The sequence below is a fragment of the Delphinapterus leucas genome, chromosome 2 (genome assembly GCF_059928025.1).
Source record: "Delphinapterus leucas isolate spDelLeu-1000000601 "Yukka" chromosome 2, BTC_Dleu_Yukka2, whole genome shotgun sequence".
Taxonomy (NCBI): domain Eukaryota; kingdom Metazoa; phylum Chordata; class Mammalia; order Artiodactyla; family Monodontidae; genus Delphinapterus; species Delphinapterus leucas.
In genome coordinates this window covers 10,688,822-10,712,959 of record NC_143130.1, presented here as the reverse complement: position 1 = coordinate 10,712,959, position 24,138 = coordinate 10,688,822, and the positions used below count along the sequence as shown (strand labels likewise).

Below are 24,138 nucleotides of genomic sequence, written 5' to 3'. Positions count from 1 at the left end.
TTTATGCACCTGCATGAGAATTTCCTTAAAAGATAAACTGAATTGCAGGATTTCTGGGTCACAGGGAGGGGTAAATGTCATTTTACAAAATATCGCAAGATTGCTCTCTAGACAGGCTGCATCAGTCTACATATCCACCAGCAGGGCATAGGGGCTCCTATAGCCTCACTTTCCTGCCAACACTTGGCATCATACAGCTTTCTAATTTTTTGCCATTTTAATGAATGTAAAGTGATATCTCACTATTGTTTTACTTTGCATTTCTCTGACTACTAATTAGCTTAAGCATCTCTTCATGTGCGTGTAAGCCTGTTGGGTTTACTTTTCTGTAAACTGCTTGTTTATAGCCTTTGCCCATTTCCTATTGTGATTCCTATATTTCTGTTTCGCTGCAAGAGATCCTGCTGTATTCTAGATATTATTTCCTTGTCAATTTTAGACACTGCAATATCACCCAATCTGTCGTCTTTCAGGCAACTTTGCCCATAATATCTCCCCTTGAATGGAATTTAAAAAAATTTCTGATGCTACTTACTTAGTCAAAATTTTGCCTTACAGTTTATGCTTTTGGGTTTCATTTTAAGAAGTCTTTCAATGCTTTGCCACAAAAATATTCTCTTATAATCAACTACTACCATTAAAGTTTTACCTTGCACAGTCAGGTCTTTAACATTGGGAGTTCACCTTGGTATACGATATTGGGTAGGGATCCAGTTATTATTTTTATCCATTTAGTGAGCCAGGTTCCCAACATTATCAGCCTTTATCATACAAATAAGTGCCTTATATGCATGTGTATGTCTCTGAGCTCTCTGTTTTGTTCCACTGTTTCCCATGTCTGTTTTCTGGTCAATACTATTATGTTTCATTGCTATGGTTGGGTAGTATGTCTCAATATTTGCTTAGGCAAAGCCTACCTCTTTCCCCTTTTCACAGCTGACTTTTATTTTTCTATTTAAAGTAAGCCATCAAGTTTCTAAAAAAAATCTATATAGAATTTTGATTGGTTCTGCATTAAATTTATAGCTCCATTTGATGAGAATTGACATTTTTAACACAGTAAATTATTCCCTTTCAGAGCATGTGATGTCTCTCCATTTATTCAGATCATCTGTTTTGTCCTTCAATAGAGCTTCAAAATTTCTCCATAAAGGTTTTGTGTATTCTTGATTAAGTTAACTTTTAGAGAATATATGGGTTCTGTTGCTATTTTAAATGGCATCTTTTTAGTTATAACTTTTGTTGGAGATTGTTGGTGTAGAGAAATGCTATTGATTTTTGTACATTGATCTGGTATCCATCAACCCCGCTGAACGTTTTATTCTCATATTTGTCTGTTGATTTTATTGCTAAACAGTCATATCATCTACAAATAATCTGATCTTTATATCTCATTTCTTTTTTTTTCTTACAGAATTAGTTGTGACTTTCAGTAACTATGTTAAACAGCATCAGTGATAGTAAACATTTTCGACTTAAAGGGAACATCTTAAAGAAAAATTTCTTCCTTTAAGTACAGGGTTGATAGAGGCAAGTTTTACCAAGTTAAGAGTATCCTTCAATTTCTAGTATACCATTAAAAAAAATTAGGTGTTGGAACTTTGTAAAATGCCTTTTTACATTGATTAAAACAATCACATAATTTTTCTAATTTCTTCTATTATTGCTGTGAATTTCATTGATATACTTTCTGATGTTAAAACATCCTTTTATTCTTGAGATACACTCCAGTGGGTCATAATGTATAATTATTTTAATATATTTTAATATTTGCTTAGCCAAGATTTCCTTTAGGATACTTGGATCTATATGCAGAGTTAAAATGGGACTTTGTTTTTTTTATATTGTCCTCATGTGGCTTGGAATCAAAATCATATAAAATAAGTTGGATAATTTTGGGTTTTATTGGTTTTAAGAACTTGTAAAAATAAAAGAACTTTTCCTTAAAAGTTTGGTAGAATTCATATACAAAACCATGTTCGTAGGCCTGAAGCTTTTCTGGGAAGTGAATGATTTAAAACTCTCTATGCTTATGGTTGTATTCAAGTTTTATATTCCCTTTGTAGCAAATTTGGCATTGTATATTTTCTATCAATTTATCCATTTTTTTCATTTCCTCTAGTTTTTAAAAGTTTGTTACAAAATAATCGTATATTGTTTTTTAACTAATAATAGCTTTTAAAAACATTCCTTTGTATCTATTCATTCTGTGTATTGTTTGCCTATTTCCTGTTTATTTGCATATTTTCTCTTTAATTCTTGAGTTTCCCTTATTTATCTTTTCAAACAAATTTAGTTTTTTTATAACTAAAAATTTTTGAACTATTTTGAAATACTTTCAGACTTTCAGAAGATTAGCAAAGACAATACAGAAAGTTCCCATATACCCTTCACCCAGCTTCCTATAACATTAACATTTACATAAAATTATTAAAAACTAAGAAACTAATATTAGTACAACACTGTTAACTAAGCTACAGATTTTATTCAGATTTCCTCAGTTTTTCCACTAATGCTCTGTTTCTCTTCCAGGATCCAAAATAGGATACCATATCTTATGGGCTGAGTTATGTTTCCCCAAAATTCGTATGTGGAAGTCCTAACTCTCAGTACCTCAAAATGTGACAGTATTTTGAGACAGTACCTTTAAAGAGGTAATTAAGTTAAAATGAGGTCATTAAGACGGACCCTAATCCAATATGACTTGGGTCTTCATAAGAAGAAATTAGGGCACAGGAACACACAAAGGGAAGACCATGTGAAGACACAGAGAGAAGATGGCCATCTACAAGCCAAGGAGAGAGGTCTCAGAAGAAACCAACCCTACTGATGCCTTGACCTTGGACTTTTAGATTCTAGAATTATGAGAAAATACGTTTCTGTTGTTTAAACCACCCAGTCTGGGTACTTCGTTATGGCAGCCCTAGCAAACCAATATATCATTTGTTTTTCATATTTCCTTAGTCTCCTCCAATCTGTGACAGTCTCTCAGTCTTTCCTTGCCTTTAAACAATACTCTCTTATGTTATCAACTATCAGTTGACACTTTTGAAGAGTGCTGCTAAGGCATTTTGTTGAATATCCCTCTATTTGGATTTGTCTGATGCTTTCTCATGATAAGACTGAGGTTATGGACTTTTGGGAAGAATACAATAGAGGGGAAATGCTCTTCTCATTGCATCATACCACAGAGTACATAGTATCGATATGCCTTATTACTGGTGATGTTAACCTTGGTCACTTGGTTCGTGGTGTGTTTGCCAGGTTTCTCCATTCTAGTTACTATTTTTCCCTTTCTGTATTTTATTCTAAGTGAATCACTAAGTTAAGCTCACACTCTAAGGGAAGGTGAATTCACTTCTTCCTGGAGGGAGGAGTATCAAAGGATTTTGGACGTATGTTAAAACCACTACAGTAATGAATAAATGTTTTGGGGGAGATGATTTGAGCTTATTCAAATATCCTGTTTCTTCTTAATGTTTTTCCCACTAATTTTAGGATTTATCAGCAGGTCTTGTCTGCAACAATTATTAATGTGGTATTCTAATGATGATTTTCTATTTCCCCCATTCCTTCTAAATGTATGCGTTGGAATTCTTTTGTAACAAAGAGTTCTGTCTTCTTCCTCATTTATTAACTTAATCATTTATTCATATGAGTATGGACTTATGGATATTTATTTTGGGGGTTGAATCCGATATTACCATTATTTATTTCATTGCTCAAACTACTCCAGCTTCGACAATTGGGAACTCTTTTAAGTTGGCTTGTGTGTCTTTTTGACATGCACTTGTTCTTATTTTCTGAAAATGATGCTTTAAGTGTACCTTGCATTTTCCCTGCCCCAGCCCTAGGTTCAGTCATTTCTCTAACCCTTGTTCCAGAATTTTTTTTTACTTGTAGTGTATTCACTGCCATTCAAGTCTAAGTATTCATTAATTTTCGTTTTCAACCTAAGGGTTATTTAGGAATTTGTTTTAATTTTCCAAACATGTGAGGTGTATTTAAGCTATCCTTTTAAGAAACTTAATTTATAATTTAATGCATTATGACTAAAGGACATAGTTTGTATGACACTGATCCTTTGGAATCTGGGGTTCCCTTTGAAATATTATCTCTGGTTTATTTTTGGTAAATATTCTGTGCATGTTAAAACAAAAAGTGAATTATTTGTCACATGAAGAGCTCTATATATGCCTAAATAGCTTAAGTCTACAGCTTAATTGTACTGTTGAGATATTTGCTAATTGCTTCTTTCTGTTCAATCTATCAGTTTCTCAGAGGTATGTCAGAATTTCCAACAATTATTTCTTTCTTATGTCAATTGTTGATAAATATACACACATACACACAAGCACACACACGTGCCCTTGGCAGCATATATGCCCTTGGTAGCTATATCCTCTAAATCCACAGTATCTTTTCCGCATATACAGTGTCTATATTGGTTAGATGTTCCAGTTACCTATTTCTGCATAACAAATTACTGAAAAACCTAGGGGCATAAAACAAGCATTTTTCTCACAGTTCTGTGGATCACAGATCTGGGAAGGGCTTGGCTGAGTGGTTTGTTTCTAGTGTATGCAGTGTCAGCTGGCATGGCTGGGGCTGGAAGACCCACTTCTAAGGTGGCTTCTTCACTCATATATCTGGCAACTGGGCTGCGAAGTTTGGAATAGCTGGGGGATGCATGGGCACTGCTCAGTAAACTCTCTTTCCACATTTACTCCACCTGGCACCTTGCATTTACTTCCAGCAGGGTAATAGGGTAGTAGGGCTTCTTATCTGCAGAATACACTTACTCCTCTCAAGTCTCCCACCCCCAAAGTCTTATCTCACTGTGATATTGTCTTGAAGTCAGGGCTTAGCCAACTGAATGAGACCCAGATGAGCATGAGTGCTATGTGTATAGTTCAAGTATAGTATCTCTCAATTTAAAGACCTGTAAAGAAATATTATCTGTCCTCTGCCCCCAGTATCCCTGAAACATCCACATGTGATAAAGAGATAGGACAATTACAATAACATTTCAGTTGAAAAAGCAGGGGAACAGGATACACATAGCAGTTACTAGTCTATAGCAATTCTGAAATTCATTTCAACACATATTGCCAATTTCTTGATTAAGACCAGTCCTGCTCCCTGGGAAAATTCTCTGAAGGTCCTGGCTTTACCCTCTGGCCTCTTGATTCTGTCCTCTGAGCTACCCTTCCTTTTCCCTAAGAAACTGACTATATTTGCAATTGAGTGGCCTTCTCAGCCTGCCTCTTGCCCATAGAAGGGTGGGGGTGGGGAAAGTGTCTTTTAAAATTTTGCACTATCTCTTTTCTTTTTAATTCAAGATGATAGTGCTCCTACCTATGCTATTCATTGAAAAACGTAGGTTTCCTGTGAATCTTACTGGATTTCATTCTATTAGACAGAAGTCACATTTACAAATCTCTTTAAGACAGGAAGTTTTCTATCTTGGGCCCTGTGGCTACTGTCCTAATAATGCCTTGAGAATCTTAGAATCCCCATTGTTTGTCAGTGAGGGTCTATGAGGCATACCCATAAGACCATCAGAAGTCCTTTAGTCTAGCTGAGAGCCTCTATGAAACACTGCCTTAGACCTTTCTTAAGTCTTAACAAAGGATTTTCCAGACCCACCCTGAGGTGGTTCCTTGCTCTGAAGCCATTTCATATTCTGAGAATCTTTCGCTAGAATAGACAGGGGATGTGCAACAGTTTTATTTCCAAATCCTGACTCTAATATTTCCTTTAAATTTCACCCCAAAACTAAGCAACTCCACAACAGCATTATTCACAATACCCAAAAGATGGAAGCAACTCAGTGTCTATCAACAAATGAATGAATAAACAAAATACAGTATATACATACAATGCAATATTATTCCATTAAAAAGGAAGGAAATTCTGACACATGATACAACATGGATGAAACCTGAGGACATTATACAAAGTGAAATAAGCCAGCCACAAAAAAGACACGTATTGTATGATTCCACTCATGAGATGCCTAAAGCCATCAAATACTTAGAGATAGAAGTTAGAATTGTGGTTTGAATATAGGGGCTGGGCAGAGGAGGGGGATGGGAAATTGTTGTTTAATGGGTATACAGTTGTAGTTTTGCAAGATGAAAAGAAGTCTGGAGATTGATTGCATAACAATATGAAGTAATTAACACTACTAAACTGTACATTTAAAAATGGTTAAGATGGTAAATTTTGTTATATATATTTTACCACAATTAAAAAATTGAAAAAGCCAAAAACAAAACAAGACTAAGCAACTCTTTAGTTCATGCCTTTCTCTTTGTATTCTATCACAGTCAGCTAGAAAAAGCCAGGTAGTATTCTCTGCATTTTACCTAGAAACTTCCTTAGACATATCCACAAGTTCATTGGTTTACAGGTGTCAGTGTTGCCAAACTTTCCGACTATTATGTACCAAAGGTTGCTTTTTCTTCTGTCTCCAGTATCATCTCTACACTGTCCTTTAAGACTCACCAACATGTTCCCACTTTTATTAACCATTTCTTTGAGGCCCTTCTAGCTTCTGCCTCTGCCTGGGCCCAAAGCCAGTGCCATACGTTTTAGGCTTCTGTTATGTAAGCAACCCCCTGCTAGGCACCAGGTCCTGTTCTGGTTATCTATTGTTTGGAGGAAATGACTGATGTCAGCTGGTCTAAGAGCATCTGTTTTTATCAACTCTTTATTTTGGCAGAACCTCTGCCCTGATTCGCCATCAAAATTGACTAATGGGTTGTTACTGTCAATTTCTGTAGTGATGAAGAAGGAAAATTATGGCCCAAGGTAACGTGGTGAAGAAACAAAAGGAGAATTTCAAAACGTTCCTTCAACATATCCAGTTTTTCTTTCCATTCATTCACCCATAGCAGTCCATGACAGTTTTCTGTTTCCTTGGGTTTTCGCACGTGCACGTGCTCTCTCTCTCTCTGGTCATGGTTATTTTAGCTACTATTCACATCTCTCTAGCATCTGCAATTTTTCAAGGTTAATTTTGGGGGGGGGTGGGTGCTGATTTAGGAGCTGAGGGAAATTATTACAAAGACATGGGCTATGGAAATTTTAGTCTGGTGGGAAAAACATATCATTAAAAATCCAATATTATAATAAAAGGTGCTAATGATATGAAGAAGGTAAGCACAGTGTATTATGGGCAGAATAGAGAAGCAGTTTCTAAATGAGACTTGGAGTTCACAGAAGGCTTTAAAAAGGAGCCAGGTAGGAGCTATGATAGGTAAAGCACAACTGAGGCAAAGGAACTTCAGATATAAAGGTATCTATAAAAGAATGATTTTTTGAGATAGCATGAATTATTTAGGACCCCACAGGTAATTCTGAATCGTCTGGAACAAAGAATGTATGCGAGTGGGTGGAGAAGTTAGAAGTAGGAGGGGCTTGAATATAATGTTATAGCAAGGAGCTTGGATTTCATTCTTCAGGAGAGTGGGAAATATTGATTTTAAGCAGGGAATTGTGAGGATCATATTTACAAGTTTCAAAGATTAAACAGACAGCAGTGTTTTAGGCTTAAGCTCTACGGCCCCTTGCTTGCATGGGAATTTTCTAAAGCCCTGGAATAGGCACTAACAACAAATTTTATGGTCAATTGTTTTCTGTAAAATTTGCAAAAGGAAGATACAATTGAATACTCTCTTTGTACTATAACTTGCCTCCATTACATTTTCCCAAGGCTGTGGGCATTACTGGAAATTGGTTAAGGGGAAGTTCTCGATTATTTAGTAATATATATTAAAGTAGTGTGTAGTCACTTCTGTCTATAGCTAAGTTCTGGTATTGAAATGCCTTCTGGTAATGATCTTACTACCCAACCAGCACTTGTAACATAAGCATGTAGGGCCAAAGGTCATATTGTGATAAAAATGTATATTCATAGTTTTGTATTTGTTTCTTAAAGAAGGACCCTAAACCGTATAAACGTGAGGGCCTACAAACCGAGATCTTCACCTGGAGCAATGCCAGACAGCACCAAATTAGTAAACTATTATAAAAATTTTTTAGCTCTCTGAGAGGTGAAGACCTGAACCAGGGAGAAATAGCAGAAATGGAGAGGAAGGGTCAAGGTGCATGCAAGGAGTAGAATCTATGGAACTTGGCAATTGTTTTGATTTGGGCGGTGAGTTTCAGAACGAACAAGTTATCTACCAGATAACTGTAAGGACGGAAGCCCCATTCATGGGGACAGAACGTAAGGGAAATTCCAAATTTGGTTGGAGGATAAATCCTGTTTGGTGCTTTTGCTGCCTTTCAGGAGTCAGAAAAAGTGGAGGAAAATGCTAGTCTGCAGCTCAGCTAAGCACCTAAAGGTTTGGGGGACGTTATTTTCTATATTTTCCATTCTCTGGATGCCACTTACCAGGCTCTTCTCGGCCCTCATCTTCCGGTCCTCAAGCCACCACACGTCAGCCACTTCCGCGCCTTCAGAGTTTCCCGGTGGTGCCCGCTCACCGGATGTGGGAGCAGCACTTCCGCCTCAGAGGGGCTCACTCAGGAGATACAGGGCGCAGGCGCGGCGGGGTTTTCCGCTCAGGAGACAGAGGGCGCAGGCGCGGCGCGGTTTTCTGCGGGCCCAAGTTCTGCCCGCGGGTGTGCGTCGCCGTTTGAGTGTTTGCGTTGCTGTGGCTGAATGCTTTTTCAAACTGAGAGAGCATTCGCTTTCCGCTTAATGACCCAGGCCTCCATTTCCCCATCCCCCCACAGAAAGTCACGGCGCCTTCCCAAGGGCTTTGTAGGTCTCCAGGCACCGAGGCCCAGGCGCTAATGAAGAAGAGTCAGCGCTGATTTCCAGCTGCTAAACGCACGGCTCATTACATTTGGTGGGTTTTTAATTTTTATTTATTTATTTATTTAATTTTTGCTGTGTTGGGTCTTCGTTGCTGTGCGTGGGCCTTCTCTCGTTGCAGTGAGCGGGGGCTACTCTTCGTTGCGGTGTGCGGGCCTCTCATTGCGGTGGCCTCGCCTGTTGCGGAGCACAGGCTCTAGGCACATGGGCGTCAGTAGTTGTGGCATGCAGGGTCAGTAGTTGTGGCTCGTGGGCTCTAGAGCACAGGCTCAGTAGTTGTGGCGCAGGGGCTTAGCTGCCCCGCGGCATGTGGGATCTTCCCGGCCCAGGGCTCGAACCCGTGTTCCCTGCATTGGCAGGCGGATTCTTAACACTGCACCACCAGGGAAGCCCACCTTTGGCGGTTTTACTGTGAGCCCAGAGAGCTTCATGAGTTGAGTTTCAAGTCTGCGGTGACCTTTCGTTTCCTGTATAGGAACCTGGAAATAAGGGGGGAAATTCTCAGCCATTAAGATACCAATTTCTTAAGCCAGGTTTCTCAGGCAAGGGGCCAGAGTAATTGCATCCCTCTGGAGTCCCAAATTAACCCGTGACCCTGAGCCAGCTCTGGAGGCTTTGGAGATTTCCACTATCTTGCCCTAAAGGGTAGCAAGATAGTGGAGGAAAACTTGACCTTATTATTACTAATGATTGTGGAACAAACAGAAATACATATTTTTATTAGTTTCCTACTTACATTCTTTTTTTTTTTTTTTTTTCCTGTACGCGGGCCTCTCACTGTTGTGGCCTCTCCCGTTGCGGGGCACAGGCTCCGGACGCGCAGGCCCAGCGGCCATGGCTCACGGGCCCAGCCGCTCCGCGGCATGCAGGATCCTCCCGGACCGGGGCACGAACCCGCTTCCCTTGCATCCGCAGGCGGACTCTCAACCACTGCGCCACCAGGGAAGGGAAGCCCCTACTTACATTCTTATTAAGCCGTTCGAGTATACCAAAATGTTGTGGAGAGTGGTAGTCCAGTGGGAGATTTTATGTCGCTGCGGAAGATGGCTGGTAACTTAGAGTGTAAATACGAATCTGCTGTGATTATACCTTGAACCATTGACTTAGAAATCTCACTTCAGTGAGGCTTACCCTGACCACCCGTTAAAAAAAGTTTAACCTACCCTCCCTCTACTCCCAGCCATCCTTCTTACCTCCTTGAAGGTGTTTTTTTTGGTTTCTGTTTTCTCCATTGCACTTTTTAGTTTGTAATACGCAGTGTAATTTACTTATTTATTATAGCCCTGGTTTAGTATTTGTCTGTCCCACACTAGAGTTAAGCTCTATGAAGGCAGGAGCTGTTTTTTTCCTGCTTACTAATGTATTTCAGAGACCTAGAACAATTTTGGCTCATAGTAGGTGCTCAATAAGTAATTTATTGAATGAATGAAAAACTGAATATGTTATTTTCCAAAGACCATAAGTAGAGCCCAGAGTGAGCTTGCCCTGATTGCCATGACCTATATGGAACACAGTTTTATGGGAAGTCCTGGTTGGTGAAGACAGCAAGTCAACCAGTTTGTGGAATACCTGTTCTACCCCAAGTGATAACTTTCCACATTCCTCAGAATTTAGCATCCGTTCTCCATGAAATATTCTGATACTTTTTAAGGCATCTTAAACCTTTGGGGTTCCTTGGGCAGGACCTATGTGGTTCATCTCCATGGCATCTCTTATCTTGATATGCACGTATCAGACAATAAATATTTGTTGAAAGAGCTAACTGGGTTAAGGCATTATGTCACTTGGGAATTCAGTTAATTATCTCATGAATAGTATTTGTTTTATGGAATTATGGTCCACAATAGTAGTATTTTGCAAACTGGGGCTATTTCTCTGAAGGATTTATAAGGTTTTTATGATAAAGTTTTGGGTCTTCCTTTCAGTGATCCTCTGAAAAATGAACTTACACATATTCTGGGTTGTCTGGATAACCAAATACTGATGGGAGGTTTTGGTGTGCCTGTTTGTTTTTGTGTCTCTTTTGAGCATGTTAGCACTAGGTAACATAGTAGATACTTTGTCACAGGTTAATAAGAACAGAGGCAGCCTTAAAAAGTAAATGATTTATTCACTCTAGATGAAGCCCAAATGACATTAAGCCACTCTGTCAGAAGCTTTCACAGTAGTTTAAAAGGAGAAAAGAGATGAGAAAAATGAGTCATAACATGTGGTAAAACAGGCTTGCTGAACTAGCAGTTGGTACCATATTTCTTTTCTGAGAGGTAATTTAGTTCAGCAAAACATAATCATTGGTGTTTTTAAATTAATTTTTTAAATTTAAAAATTGTTGGCTTTATAGTTTTTCATTTCTTTTGCTATTTTGTGTGTGTGTGTTTTGTAGCTGGAAAAGCTATAATATAAGGAATTCGAACCCACCTTTATGTTTGTACATATTTAATAATATCATAACGAAAATAGTTTAAGTTGGGGACATGGGACCTTGAAAATGTGTTTTTACATTTAGTGAGTTTTAGTGGGGTGTTTATGCTTTACTCAACCTGGTGAAAAAAAGTCATTGTAGAGCTTTGGGCTTCAGGGCCAGTCCCCCAGAATACTCAATACTAAGTCCAGGTGCGATAGCTCAGTGTAGGACAGATAGGTCTGTTACTGCTGGTGCTAGTGGTGGTGAAAAATAGAAGAGAGTGATCTTAGGAAAATATAGGAAGATTGGTTGGCAAATATGGAGGACTTTTAGGTAAAGTTGGAGCTTTCTTTGCAATTTTGTTTTTGGCTCTGAATTTGTGAGTTCTCTTTCTTAGTGACCTTTCTCAAATGGGTAAGTGAAATGCAGTGTTTATATTTCTAGATTTAAAAGAGTAAACACTAAACAGCACTTCTGTGGATGGTGCAAATCTCTTCGGTGTGGAACACTGGAAGACCTAAAGAACTGCTTAAAGTCATTGTCATAGAAGATCAGAGGAAAGAGATGCTTATTTTCTGATACTGTCTTCCCCTCTTAACTCATTCCCCCACCCCCTTGCCCCAACCTTCCCATCCCAGGCCCTGCATTGGGAAATAGGAGTAGAAAGAAATAAGGGCTTTTTAAAAATTTTACTCTAATAGAAGGGGTACTGGGAGCAGGTGTTATTTCAGAGTCGACTTTGCTACCATGTCCAGAGTAATACTGTCTGGAGTTCAGTCAATCAGCAAATATTTATTGAACACCTACTGTGTGCCAGGCATTATCTAGGGAGCTGAAACAGTGAACAATACAGAGTCCCTGCTTTCAGACTTAATAAAACTAATACTTTATGATTCTGTTCTATTCTGTCTGTATCTACACTCGGTACACTTTAGATGAATATGTGTGGGCAATTTGAAGAATTTTAGTGCATTCTTTATGCTGATTTGACTGATTTCTAGGGTAGAATACAGAGTTAGATATTGTAAAGGCTCAAATTAATTTGTTCTTTTTGTCTTTCTCTGTTTTAAGGGGTGTCATGAAAGTTGACATAAATCTTCAGAAGGTGGACATTGACCAATGTTCAAGTGATGGCTGGTTTTCAGGAACTCACAAATGTCACCTTAACAATTCAGAGGTAAGAATATGGAGATAAAGTTCTCTGAAATCAGAAGCTCAGAAATATAATACTTTTGAATATATTATATTTTTGTGGGTAGGTGAACAAGAGGCATCTTACTGGGAAAAAAATCTCCTATGCAGGTCTGAATGTTGCCAAATGAACTGAAAGAGGAGTAGAAAATGAAATTTGTGCAGAATAACTGTTCATTTGGGGACTAAGAGAAGGCTGAAACTAAAATTATGTCTGAAGTTTGGCTTTAGTCAAAGGCTGACCCTATTGTTCAAAATGGGCTGGAAATTAAAATAGCCCTGAAGTGAGAAACCAGTCCCAAGAGGGGTCAACCAAATTATGCACATTTTTATGGAGTATGATGCTTGTTGAAACATTGATGGTATTCATTCAGACACCCTGCCATCTGCTAGAAAAGCAATAGAGAAAGTATGGCTAGGAGATTTTGAAAAAAAGGAGAAAACTGTACACAGGAAACTGAAACAGAAATGTGTGTATTTGGTGTGTTTTTTCCAATTTGCAGTTCCTATCCATACTTGATTTCATGGAACTCTGGTTGGTAAGGGACAGGCAGAGAGATCATACTTCTGGAAATAAGGCTGTCACTTGTCTTTTTTTTTTTTTTAGCTACTTTTTTTATTGAATGAAAGATTCTTTAAATTCTGTAGTGCTTTTCAAGTTTCACACAGTTGATTTCATATAATCCCATAATAACCCTTTTTTCCCCTCTACCCCTATATTGCCCCCTCCCCATTCCCTCTCTCCACTGGTAACCACTAGTTTGTTCTCTATATCTGTGAGTCTGCTTCTTTTTTATTATATTCACTAGTTTGTTGTATTTTTTAGATTTCAGATGTAAGTGATATCACACAGTATTTGTCTTTCCCTGCCTGACTTATTACATTTAGCATAATGCCCTCCAGGTTCAAACATGTTGCTGCAAATGGCAACATTTCATTCTTTTTATGGCTATGTAGTATTACATTGTGTGTGTGTGTGTGTGTGTGTGTGTATATACACACACATACATACACACCACACCTTCTTTATTCATTCATCTGTTGATGGACACTTAGGTTGCTTCCATATTTTGGCAATTGTAAATAATGCTGCTATGAGCATTGGGCTGCGTGTATCTTTTCAAGTTAGTGTCACTTGTCTTCTGTAGTTTCAGAGATGACATGTGATGACATCCTCATTTCGTTTTCAGTAATCTATCTCTGAGGTCCCCAAATGCTCTGAAACAAATGTACAATAAAGCTCCTGACCTTAAGTACTTGGGCTATCTCAACTTTCCATGAATTTATGAGGAAAGTCAGCTTGATTTATTTAAAATAGGGAATATTCATATAAATGTAGTAATCTACATGTTCAATTTGAATTTTTGCCAAATACTCCCGCAGCCCACCACTACCCAAGTAATCTTCCACAGTTCCCCACTTCCCCCTACATTCCATGCACACCTCCACCTGCCCTCCATACGTCCCACCACAAATCCCTCAATCCTCCCACCTCCGATGAAACCCCCCAAATCCCCCACATCCCTCTAAGCCCATCGCACATCCCCACCATGTTTCCATGACCCCCTCTTCCTCAGTACCCCACACATCCCCACTCCCACATCTCCATACACCTCCACGTAGCCAACCCTCTGCACAGCCCTCACTTCCTTCACTCCCTGCCCCCAAATTGGGACCCAATTATGTCAGTGAAATGCTTCTGTCTTGTCAAGTCACAGAGGTCAAGATCCTCTTTTCATCTCCCTTCACTGTTTGTTCTTATGGTTTTGAACTTTTCTGAGTTCCCACTTCCCTTTGGATGGTTCTGGCATTTCTAAAGATATGAATTTCAGTTACTGATTTGGTAAATATCTTTAGCCTGATTATTATCTCCATGCCAATGGCGTATAGCTCCAAAGCTTTGTCTTTTAGCCAGAGTGGAATTTTTCCTGCATGGGTGTCATATTGTGGATATTGATCTGTATGTGCTCATTTCTGTATAGCCTTGTTTCAGTGGTGCTCCTGGGTGGTTCAATAAACAGTCTGTCTAGAAACAAGGAGATATTTTTTTTACCAATCTGTTACAGTTGCTGCTTGCCTCTAATTATCTTGTTGTTTTTCTTCCATATAGCTCATCTGTGTATTTGACTAGATGGTCTTATTGGGTGGCCTTTTGTAAGATTGATTTATTTTCATTGCATCAGGATTATCAATTTTCTGAGGGTTGTGTCTTTTTAAAGCTTTCAAATAAAGCTAAGTTATTTCAAGGTAAAATATTATCCTCTATTCTGGTAAACAAAGATCGGGGTGAATGTGTAACTTTTGGCTTTATATATGGGAGCATTGCATTTATTCAATTCCTATAGGAAAAAAACCAGAAAAACATACCCTGTAAGACAACCAACAGTTCAGTGAATCTCATTTGAAAATGTTGTACAAAGAGGTTCAATGATCAAAAAATAACATTAACAAACACTGAATCTACAAAATGCATGTTTTGAAAACTCTGGATCCCTCGACCCCTTTACTTGCCCAGGTCCTAGGGTTGGGAGTCGAGATCTTGGTGTCCTAGGCTGGGCCCCTGAGGCCCTTGGTGGGTAGTCTGATTGACACAGGGCTGGCCTGGAACTTCTCTAAGGTTCTGGAATTGGTGCTGGTCACTCTAGGTACCTGCCGCCGGTCCATACCACATCCTCAGACTTGGGACCAGCAGTGGTCTTTCAGTCCTTCCCTGTAGTGATGTGAATTGGAGACTAGGAACTGGCTTCTACTGATGTTTTTATTGCTTGGGAAACAGAAAGAAAAGCTCTTGTTCAGGGCATTTTTCATCTGCACTGGCTCGCCTTTCAGACCCCAAGGATCATTGTGTAAACCAGCTTGTTTTGGGACGTATCTACCACGATTCGTATTTGTAGGGTGTAGGGGCCTGTCTATGAAAATCCACATCACTAGAAACAGAGACACTCATCGTGTTTACTGGGTTTTATTTTGCCAATATTTAACATTCTTCTCTTGTAAATACCACAGGGAGTTACAAATTTCAAAGTTATAATTGAGGCAAACTTTTCACTTAAAAATTTTTTTTCCAGTGTGTTGGCTTTTCAGCCTCCAAGGTATCTTAAACTAGTATAGCGAGTCTGATGTTGGAAACAGATAAGTGGTATGTAACCAATGAGCGAAGCCTCAGGAGCATTTTAGAAAGGCATGGGATAGTTTGTGAGGAGAATAAATTCTCAACAAGTTTGGGTTGTTATCGAGTCTAGGAGGCCAATAAGTATTTTTTGAAGGGCATAGTAAATTGAGATCTGAGTCGACACCCTGAACTGGATTGCAGGATTATTCTGGCTGTTTTTATGACTGATTCAGATCACTGCTACCTGGACTTGATCATGTTTTCAGTATCCATTTAAATAATTCTTGACCTATGTCATATCATTGTTTGCTTTGAGTACACAAAATCTTCTCCTACAGAATAGTTTATTGAAAGCATTCAAATAAATTGATACTGCTGTTTTAAAGGTTTTCTTTTGCTTTGTTTCCATTAGAAGAATTTTTAAAATCACTATTTAAAGTAGGAAACATTAGGACAGTGGTCTTGAAACTTTTTGATTATATTCTATTAGTAAAAATGCTTTAAGCATCCACCAATGGTATTTGTATATTTTTTATGCTATAAACTGTATGCATCTTTTGTTATATATTCTGTATATTATAAATCAGAACTTAATTGGGTTGAGATAAATATGAAATACGGTTTTAATATAGATTATATTTTATAAAAATAAATGTATCTTTAATGAGAGCAATGTAATTGACTGATTTACAGTTTTTGAAAAATTTTCAGTGAAGTGTTATGATTGATTATGCTTCATCATTTAAAAAAAATCTTAGTTTAGTCATTTGCAGAGACGTGGATGGATCTAGAGACTGTCATACAGAGTGAAGTAAGTCAGAAAGAGAAAAACAAATATCGTATATTAACGCATATATGTGGAATCTGAAGTAATTGGTAGAGACGATCTTTGTAAATAGACGATTTGCAAAGCAGAAATAGAGACACAGACGTAGAGAACAAATGTATGGATACCAAGGGGGAAAGGCGGGGGGTGGGATGAATTGGGAGATTGGGATTGACATATATACACTATTGATACTATGTATAAAATAGATAACTAATGAGAACCTACTGTATAGCACAGGGAATGCTGCTCAGTGCTCTGTGGTGACCTAAATAGGAAGGAAATACCAAAAAGAAGGGATATATGTATAGGTATAGCTGATTCACTTTGCTGTACACCTGAAACTAACACAACATTGTAAAGCAACTATACTGCAATAAAAATTAAAAACAAACAAACAAAATCTTAGTTTAATACTTAGTAATGCAATGATTCAGAAGTCTCTAAGTTCAGTTTATTTTTATATTTAGTTTTAGTGTCTGTCATAGTTGAAAATATGCCTCACAAGGATATGTCAGTCCCAACTGAAGACATTAATTGTTGACTATATTTTCTAAGTAACAGTGTTCATTTCTCAGTTCCATCTACAATTTTGCCAAGGTTTTTTTTCAGAAATACAGCTGGCAGTTTTTCATCTTACCTGAAGTCAGCTGGTCCCTACTAATTGGAAAGAATAGGTTAAAAATCCACTCAGACTTTCATGGGGAATATTTTCAAACAGATGAGGAAATTTTATTTCCAAGTTTAAACTGTATGGCTATGTGAGTATTTATAGTTTTTGGCAACAAAACCCACAGAACACTGAAAATATTTCCAAATATCCATTTTCAAAATGCTCACTTCAGAAGGCTTTCACATGGATTATTGAAGTGTCACAGTTACTTTGAAGGAAGAGCTTATATATTAAAAAAAAAAAAAAAACCTGCTACGTAGACACTACTGACATCCACTTGTCGTAGAGCAGGTCAGCAAATTTAGAACATTTGCCTTTTTTGTAAACAGCAATGCATAACTAATCTTCGAGTTTAGAAGCAAGTAGTTCACTCTGATAATCAGAAAATCTTTGTGTGGGAAAAGGTTTTCCAGGTCACACGCCATCTTATTATGAAGAGTTGGAAATATTTTACAATTTAAAATAATATACTCTGTAAATCCATGTAGATGGTCGTATATAAAAGGTAATACATTGAAATGTGAAAGCAAATATAGGAACCAAGTAACCACTGTCAATATTTCTGTCTTAAAACTCCCAGTTTTACCTCTGGTGCCTTATCAGTATTATGGTCATATGAAATGTGGATTGAGTGAAGGCATTAATGTCAATCCAAGCCTTAAATATTACTAAAGCTAAATTTATTTCTTATTTTTTTATTAAAAAAGTTAAATATAAATAGAACTTTTAGTATTTTTTTCCCCACATGTGTCCTCTGCTTTGGAGACCACTTCTTGAGGTTATCAGATTCACTGTTCTATCCAGAATCACGGGAATGGTTTTGTTGTCAGCTCAGCCAGTGGTTTTATATAGCGATAAGACAATTTTTGGATATCTCTTCTTTTCTATTGAATGCACTGAATGAGAGTCTATGTGTAGCTCCTTACTACTTCATTATATGTAACTCAATGAATCTCTAAAGAAATCTTTTTAAAAAGTTAAAATATAGGAAAAGATATAATTTAGTACACAAGAAAAGAAATTTAATGCAAAAATCTAAAGAAAGCAGAAGGAATTAATCATTCTCTTTTGAAAGCCCTCTTATATACAGAACATAGCTTAATCATTTGGCTATGGCAGGATTTAGAGTACTTTCCTAGAGCTCTTTTATTTAATTCAATTTCTGATTGAGTGAAATTGTTTAGAAACCGTTATATATTAGTTTTCATCTTGTGGCTGAAATGTCAACATTGCTCTTCTTTTCTCTAGAAAGGTTCTGCATTACATATGTTATCGTTCACCTATCTCCAGAACTGTGCTGTTCAGTATGAGAACCACAAGCTACATATGGCTACTGAAATGAAAATCAATTAAAATTAAACAAAATTAAGAATTCAGGTCCTTAGCCCCATTAACCTGATTTGAAATATATAGTAGCCACATGGAACCATTGGACCCTGGACAATTAGTGGACAAGCGGGGCTCTTGAATATGGCCTAGCTTATAGTGTAGTCAAACCACACAAATTATTGAAACCTTTCAAATGCCTGAATTTCCTTATATGGGTGAATGAGTAACATTGCCTTTAAATTCACTAAGGGACATTTAAGGACAAACTTGAAATGAATTTTGGCTTACATAATCATTCTTATGATCTACTGTGTTAACTCAGTTGAAAATAAGTAATGATAAACCTGCAAGCTATTTTTAATGCCATTATTTTACACTGAAAACTGTGAAAAAATCTTCCAGTAAATGGGGAAATACTGGTAATCTTCTAGACATTTAAATTTCCACTGTGTTTGTAGTAAAACTTCTGTTTTCTCTCATTATCAATACAAAATGTGATTAATGTGAACTCACACTCTTCTGCTAAGATGTAGGGCAGTGATCAGGTGTTCATTGGTGCCTAGCACAGTGCCTGGTACATATATTGAATTAATGGAGGCAACCTGTTCTGTGGGTAGATGGCCTCCTTATAATAATATAGAATTACTGCTTTTGATTTCTCCCACTGGAATTGCTCAAAATAAAGTTAATTTTTTTTTTTTCTTCACAGCAGCCACTCAGATATTTGAAGACTGCTGTCAGCCTGCTTCTAAGTCTTTCTTTTAGGCTAAATATCTTCTGTTTCAGTCAAGTATCGTTTTACTAGGTTTAACCAAAAGAGGCCATACCACTACTGTATGAACTCCCCATTGGTTTTTGAACTTGTCAAGACCTAACTTGTTTGATTTTGTTACATAGTCCTTTCTAAAATTAATGGGAAACTGATGATATTTTCATAGTTTTCATTGTGCTCCTGAAAGTTATTTGGACTAGATATTCTGGACTTGCTCCAAAACTAGAGTTAGGAAATAGTATTCCAAAATAACTGTACTGGGGTGCCTAATAAGTCAGTTAAGGGAAAGCTGACTCTCTTTTTTTTAAATTTTATTTTTTTTAACTTTTAATTTTATATTGGAGTATAGTTGATAAACAGTGTTGTGTTAGTTTCAGGTGTACAGCAAAGTGATTCAGTAATACATATACATGTATCTGTCCTTTTCAAATTCTTGTTCAGAGCTGGCTGTCTTGTTCAGAGAAAGATGTTTCCAGGAACAGAGCAAGGGTTCACCAGTGGCTATTGCCATCTTGTGGTTGGGGGAAAGGGAGAAATAGAGAGGGGATTTTGCAAGGCTTATAAAAACTTCATGCAACATTGGCTATATGGTTGGAGTAGGTCCCTCTTAAGTATCTTTGCAACCCTAAGATTTTATACTTCTAGCAAACTGTAAAGGGAAAAACTGAAAGGTGTTTCCATCCAAAGGCAATGCTCTGACTATCCTTGCATTGGCAATACCTTGAATTCTCACATTGCATGTGATTGTGCCTGCAAAACTTGAGATTTTCTTATTTAGCAAACTGCACTGCTAATCATCATTGGCGCCTTCATTCAAGCTAGCTTATAGGATTTGATTTCCACTTACTCATTAAGCACTCTGGTGATGGTTATGGACGACTAACACATTCTGACGGAAGTGAGAAGGAAAAGCCAAAACATGTTTAGTTGACTTTAGGTTGCGAATCTGGGATGATGTGAGCCAGAAAGAAGGCAATATAGGGGAGTATTATTATTTTTTTCTCTAATTTGCTTATGAAGGAATCAGATACCTTAGAGTAGAAGATAAATCCACTTTTTCCACTATGACAAAGTCATGATATTTGGTATCTGCTCCTGAATAACACTCCTTTGTATACATTCCATGTCACTGGATTGTATCACCAACTTTCTTGAACTTGTTGATCTAATGTTGGGACCTTTGAAGTATTTGCATTAGAATGTATAAAGGGGGAGCACATCCTGTCTATTCAAGGTAAATAGACTCTTTCTCTAGATCTGTCTGTCTATCGCATGTCTATATCTCTATTTATCTATTTGAGACAAAAATCTATTAAATCTTGATTTATAGCTTTCTACTTTATCAACTTTATGGACTACATAAAATGTTTTTTTAAAAAAACCCTTACAAGATCTTATTCATAAGATCTCTTACCAGTAGTGTAGGTAAAGCCACTTTTGATAATATTTGCTAGTAATTAAGTTTTCTTTAGCCCAAGCCTGAAAAGTCTACAAGACGCCAAAAGTGAAGTATCCCTTTGATACAAGTTTGTTTTTCAATCTCTAAGAAAACAATTATTTCATAATAAAAAACAAGACGTGTCCATTTCATACTTAATTATAGTGTGAGTTACATATTATTGTTACTCCCATTATTTAGATGAGAAAATTAAGACTTAGAGTGGTTTAAGTAACTTGACTGAGGTCATAAATCTAGTAAATGGTATTTCAGGAATTTAAACTATAGGAAGGTACTATGGGTGACATACGGTTGTTTGGAGAGAGAATCACTGACTGGTAATGGCCCATGGGCTGATACCGTTAGTCTTGTGAGTTCAGCCAAGAGGCATGCTGGAATCTTACTTAACTAATTGGTTAGGAGTATACCAGTCAGGAAGAACTGATCTAGCTCTCAGGTGGCCGAAACAAATTTCCAAGAGGGTATGGCAAGCTCACATAGAAATTTGGATTAGGATCAGTGTACAAGGGCTTCCATCTTACAGGTGTGTGAGCGGCAGCAGCAGAAGTTTCTTGCCAGTGGTGGTACTCTTGTTTCAATGTACGGCAGTGATTTGGGATGGTAGAAATGTCCAGTTTGAAACTGAACCCAAGGGATAAGATCCATCTCCTTAGATAGAAGTTGTTGAGGGCTGTACACATTGCCTGGGCATCAGTTAAGAGGGCAGGTGTTAAGGAAAGGGACCTATTCCTTGCAGGGAGTTAGAATACAAATCAGAATGTAGGAATAAAACTAAGGTGAATATGGAGGATTGCAACTCACTGGGTACAGGGATGCCAAGGGGATCTACTGTGTTTATGATAATATATAAATACATTTTAAACTCTAACTATTGCTGAAGATAAACACCTAAAATACTCCCAAACTTCTCTATGATCAGGGGTTAGAATGGGGCTGAGCTTAAAGGTGGGCATATGCAGCATATGCAGCTAGGCTGGGGTGGGCTGGGGCGAGGAGTTTGACTTACATACAACAATGGATATGAACTCAAAGTACTAGATTTCTTGATCTTTTCAATGCGGTGAGAGAACATCTGATGAAATATGAAGTTAGTGAACCGATTTGGACTATGTAGCTAAATTTATAATGGAGTCAATCAGGGAAAAATAAACTCTACCTATTAAACCATTGCTTTTGTCATTTTCAGTAGCAGAAAAATTGCTACTTGTCCAATTCTAGATATGAGAGGCAATCAGAATATACAGTGAGTGCCTGAGGGTGACTTTTTTAGGGGTTAAATATAGCTTTGCATCATTAGCTTATGTGGGAAAAAAATCCCATTATGACAGCAAATCAGATCTAATCTGGCACTCCCTCTGCTACAATTATATAAAATATGGTGGAAGCTTGTCAAAGCTTTCAGTGAGAAATGAGGCTACTGATGCTTGGCAGCCCCCTTTTGAGCACAGTGAAGAATCATGTTGCTTAGCTACAGCCCTTGGCTGATTTAGAAAGCTTTAACTGACTGTATTATACAAGAGTTAAACTCTATTCCTTGATTTTTTTTTTTCCCTAAGAGAAAAAGCCTTATTTACCACCTTCTTATTTTTGGGGTATCTTTACCAAGTCATTTATGTCTATTCACCCAGGACACATTTCGATTTATCATTGTTTTTCTCTCCCCAGGGTTTATAGATTGAGAGAACAAGTGGGTGGTTGGTGATACAAGGAGAACATAAAGTATTGAAATAAATGCTTTTGCCGGCAAAGTAATGTGCAAGTGTCTATTTAAATTTTTTGTTTTCACTTGAAGTCATTGTATTTTTCCCCTCTTTCTGCTTATTCATATTTTGAGTTGCTATTGTCTTTATAATGCACAAGAATGTATAACATTTAATTATATTTTTGTATTTCAAAATGTAAACTGACATAGGTGTATGGAGAAGTATAGGGAACAGTGAATGAAACAGGAGTAAGTGTGTGGGTTGGAATTGGAACCAAAACACTGAAAACAGAAGGATTAAGGGGAAAAACAAAGAAGAACTGTAAATGGAGAGGTTTACAGCAATTATTGTACGTGAAGTAGAAAAGTGTGTAAAGGGGGAAATGTCAGATGTGTCAGAGACCATTTCAATGGGGTAAAAATACTCAAGGACTCTTAAGTCTGGAGGAGATTCTAAAAGGCTTTTGGTTCATGCTGTCTCCAGAAGGAATATTTTTTTATACTGTTCTAAATATGTAGATATCTACTTATTTTTACAGCTCTTCAGGAAAGAGAGCTGTCCCTAAGCAATGCTTTCTAACATCTTACCGTAATTATTGGAATGAAGTAGAGCCATGACCTAATCTCGATTATGTAATTATTCAGTAGATTTTACTATTGACTTGTCAGTACAATCTGTTTTATACATGCAAAAGCAATTTTTCCTGCTTTACAGTTCCCTGATTACCTGCAGGAAAGCCTATAGAGTTGATTCTATATTTACATTCAGAAATAGGATAATGGTTAATTGTCGCTACAGGCTTGGCTCCATCATGATTCTAATTCTGTTGAAGCCCAGATTTCATAGACTTAGAAGCTACACCACTTCGTTTACGGGTTTTGTTTTTATGCTGGTCTGCAAATCACCTTCATTTGCCACCTTTTAAAGTATGTTTGTGTAATATCATCATTTTCAAAGTGTGGTCCTGGAACCCTTCAAGTGAGGACCCCTGGGGGTACTCAAGACCCTATTAAGGAAGTCTGTGAAGTTAAACCTTTTCATAATAATTTTCATAATAATTCAGAGACTATTTGCCTTTTGAACTCTCTATTCTCATGGGTGTACAGAGGCTTCATAAAATTTGATATAGAAACAGGTTGAATGCAGAAAGGAATATGAGAATCTAGTTGTCTTCTAATAAGCCAGACTTTAAGGAGATTTGCAGAAATGTAAAACAATGATACTCTTCTCGCTAAGTTTTTTCATTTTTGGAAAATATTGTTATTTTTCATAAATACACTATGTTAACATGTAATGAGCTTATCGCTATTTTTAAATGAATTAATAAATATTTTGGAAGTTTCTCCATTTAATATTTAAGATGGTAAATATCAATGGATATAACCAACATAAATAAAAGCTCTTTGATATTCTCAATAATTTTCAAGAGTGTAAAGGGGTCCCAAGATCAAAAATTTGAGAGGTCCAATCTGGTGTGTTCCTCAGCTCCTGCATGATTCTGACCTTGACTCCACTTCCTGGTTTCTATGCTTTCTCTCCCTTACTTTGATGATTCTACTGACAGATTTCTGTATCCCACTTCTCCTCTCCATCTTCTCTCCTGATAATTTCAGCCTCAGACTCCACTGAACCTTCAGCCTAGTGTCATTAGAATTGGTGGATGACAGAAGGGCAGTGATCACATTAGTTTAAATGGCAATCTGTCTAAAATAAAATTTCACATATTAAGTTTGATATGTATTTCTAACTATAGTGACTGCATTACAGGTAAAATTTTTCATGTATTATTTCACTTATTAGTTTGAACAGAAAAGACACTTTTAGGATTTTGATTTTGAT

General features: G+C 37.3%; 1 protein-coding gene across 1 annotated transcript in view; it reads left to right on the top strand.

Moving 5' to 3' along the window:
* GPR158 (G protein-coupled receptor 158) overlaps positions 1-24,138 on the top strand; it is a 326,439-nt gene that overhangs the window by 20,200 nt on the left and 282,101 nt on the right. The window contains exon 2 of the mRNA XM_089906217.1: positions 12,306-12,411. Within this exon, the coding sequence (XP_089762343.1) occupies positions 12,306-12,411 (106 nt within the window). The remainder of the gene's footprint in view (positions 1-12,305; positions 12,412-24,138) is intronic.